This window comes from Calidris pugnax, unplaced genomic scaffold (assembly GCF_001431845.1).
Source record: "Calidris pugnax isolate Ruff unplaced genomic scaffold, ASM143184v1 scaffold829, whole genome shotgun sequence".
In the NCBI taxonomy this organism is placed as follows: Eukaryota; Metazoa; Chordata; class Aves; order Charadriiformes; family Scolopacidae; genus Calidris; species Calidris pugnax.
Window position 1 is genome coordinate 19,863 of NW_015091481.1, and position 1,592 is coordinate 21,454.

At 61.4% G+C, this 1,592-nt stretch overlaps 1 protein-coding gene across 1 annotated transcript; it reads left to right on the forward strand.

The window, feature by feature from the left end:
• Window positions 1-818: 818 nt before the first annotated feature.
• On the forward strand, window positions 819-1,455 carry LOC106899781 (importin-4-like). The gene is made up of 4 exons (XM_014961692.1): window positions 819-935; window positions 1,011-1,097; window positions 1,188-1,267; window positions 1,401-1,455. The coding sequence occupies exons 1-4, from the start codon at window positions 867-869 to the stop codon at window positions 1,444-1,446; spliced, it is 282 nt and encodes a 93-aa protein (XP_014817178.1). The 5' UTR covers window positions 819-866; the 3' UTR covers window positions 1,447-1,455.
• The last annotated feature ends 137 nt before the right edge of the window (window positions 1,456-1,592 follow it).

Genomic DNA, 1,592 nt, shown 5'->3' on the forward strand with positions numbered 1-1,592 from the left:
GTCGAGCGAAAGGGGGCGTGGTTAAGCAAAAGAGGGCGTGGTCAAGGGTTACACCCCCCCAGGAACGACGAGAAGACGGCGGCCGATTACAAAATCCAAGGGGGCTCCGTCCTCCACCTCGTCCTGGCCCTGCGGGGGGGCGGGGCCCCGCGGTGAGGGGGCGGAGCTCCCGCCGGGACACGCCCCCTTCTTTCTCCCCTTCCTCCTCCCTCCGGGGGGCGGGGCCGAGGGGACACGCCCACTCTTCTCACCCCCCCACCCGCTGAGGGGGGGCCTGGATTTTTTTTCCCCTCCCCCACCCCTCCCCCCTATTTCCCCTTGCACGGATATTTAATAAAAAGTTGGTGACGTCATCTTTGCGGCCTGTGATGTCATTTGGGGGGGCGGGTAAGGGTAAAGGGGGGGTCTCCTTTTAAAATGGTGATGTTGCCCTTTTAAGAGCGAGGCATCGCCCTTTGAAGAGTGAGACATTGCCCTTTTAAGAAGCGTTGCCCTTTGAGGAGCGAGGCATCGCCCTTTTAAGAGCCATCGCCCTTTTAAGAGCCATCGCCCTTTGAAGAGCGAGGTGTTGCCCTTTTAAGAGGCTTTACCCTTTGAAGAGCGAGGCGTTGCCCTTTTAAGAGGCATCACCCTTTGAAGAGCGAGATTTTGCCCTTTGAAGGGGCATCGCCCTTTTAAGAGGCTTTACCCTTTGAAGAGCGAGGCGTTGCCCTTTTAAGAGGCATCGCCCTTTTAAGAGCCGTCGCTCCTTTATAACCATCACCCTTTTAAGACACACATTGCGGTCCCCACCCCCCCCTCCCCTTTTCGCCGTCGCCCTTTTAAGACCCGTCCACACGCCTCCGTCCGCCATTTTGCCTCCCAAGATGGCGGCGCCCGATCTGGAGCGGCTCCTGGCCGCGTTGCTGGAGCCCGACAGCGCCGTTCTCCGGCAGGTACCGGTAAAACACCCCTCGGGGGGGGTTTCGGGGACCCCGGGACCCCCCTTTTAACCCTTTAATCCCCTCCAGGCCACCACCCGCCTCCGCGAGGCCTTCGCCGACCCCCAAACCCCCGCGCGCCTGGGCCTGCTCCTCAGCGCCGCGCCGCAACCACAGGTTTTTTTAAAAAAATCCCTTTTTTAAACCCTCCCTCCGGTACCGGGGACCCCAAATCTTTCTATTTTTATGATTTTACAACTTTTTTAGATCAGGCAATTGGCCGCGGTGCTGCTGCGGCGGCGGCTCCTGGGGAAGTGGCGGGGGCTGGACTCGAACCTGCGGCTCCGGTGGGTGCCCGGGGGGCGGGGCTTGGGGAGGAGGAGAGGGCGTGGTTTGTGGACCAGAGGGCGTGGTTTGGTGAGAAGAAGGTGGGGTTTGGGGAGGAGGGGGCGTGGCTAAGTCAGGCCCCGCCCCCTCCAGGCTGCCGGCGCTGGTGGCCGAGGCGCTGGAGCGAGAGACGGAGTGAGTTTTTGGGGGGAAATCGGGGGAAAACGGGGGTTTTTGGGGTGGGGGGACAAACCGGTTCAACCCAGTTCGTCCCAGTAAACCCCAGTCCCCCCCCCAGTCCCTCCCAGTGCTCCCAGTAACCCCAGTAACCCCCCCAGTCCCTCC

Excerpts from the sequence above, each read along its gene's own strand:
- LOC106899781 (XM_014961692.1), top strand. The coding sequence starts at position 867 with ATGGCGGCGCCCGATCTGGAGCGGCTCCTGGCCGCGTTGCTGGAGCCC. Across the intron at positions 936-1,010 it reads ACAGCGCCGTTCTCCGGCAG|GCCACCACCCGCCTCCGCGA; the intron begins GTACCGGTAAAA and ends AATCCCCTCCAG. Across the intron at positions 1,098-1,187 it reads GCGCCGCGCCGCAACCACAG|ATCAGGCAATTGGCCGCGGT; the intron begins GTTTTTTTAAAA and ends CAACTTTTTTAG.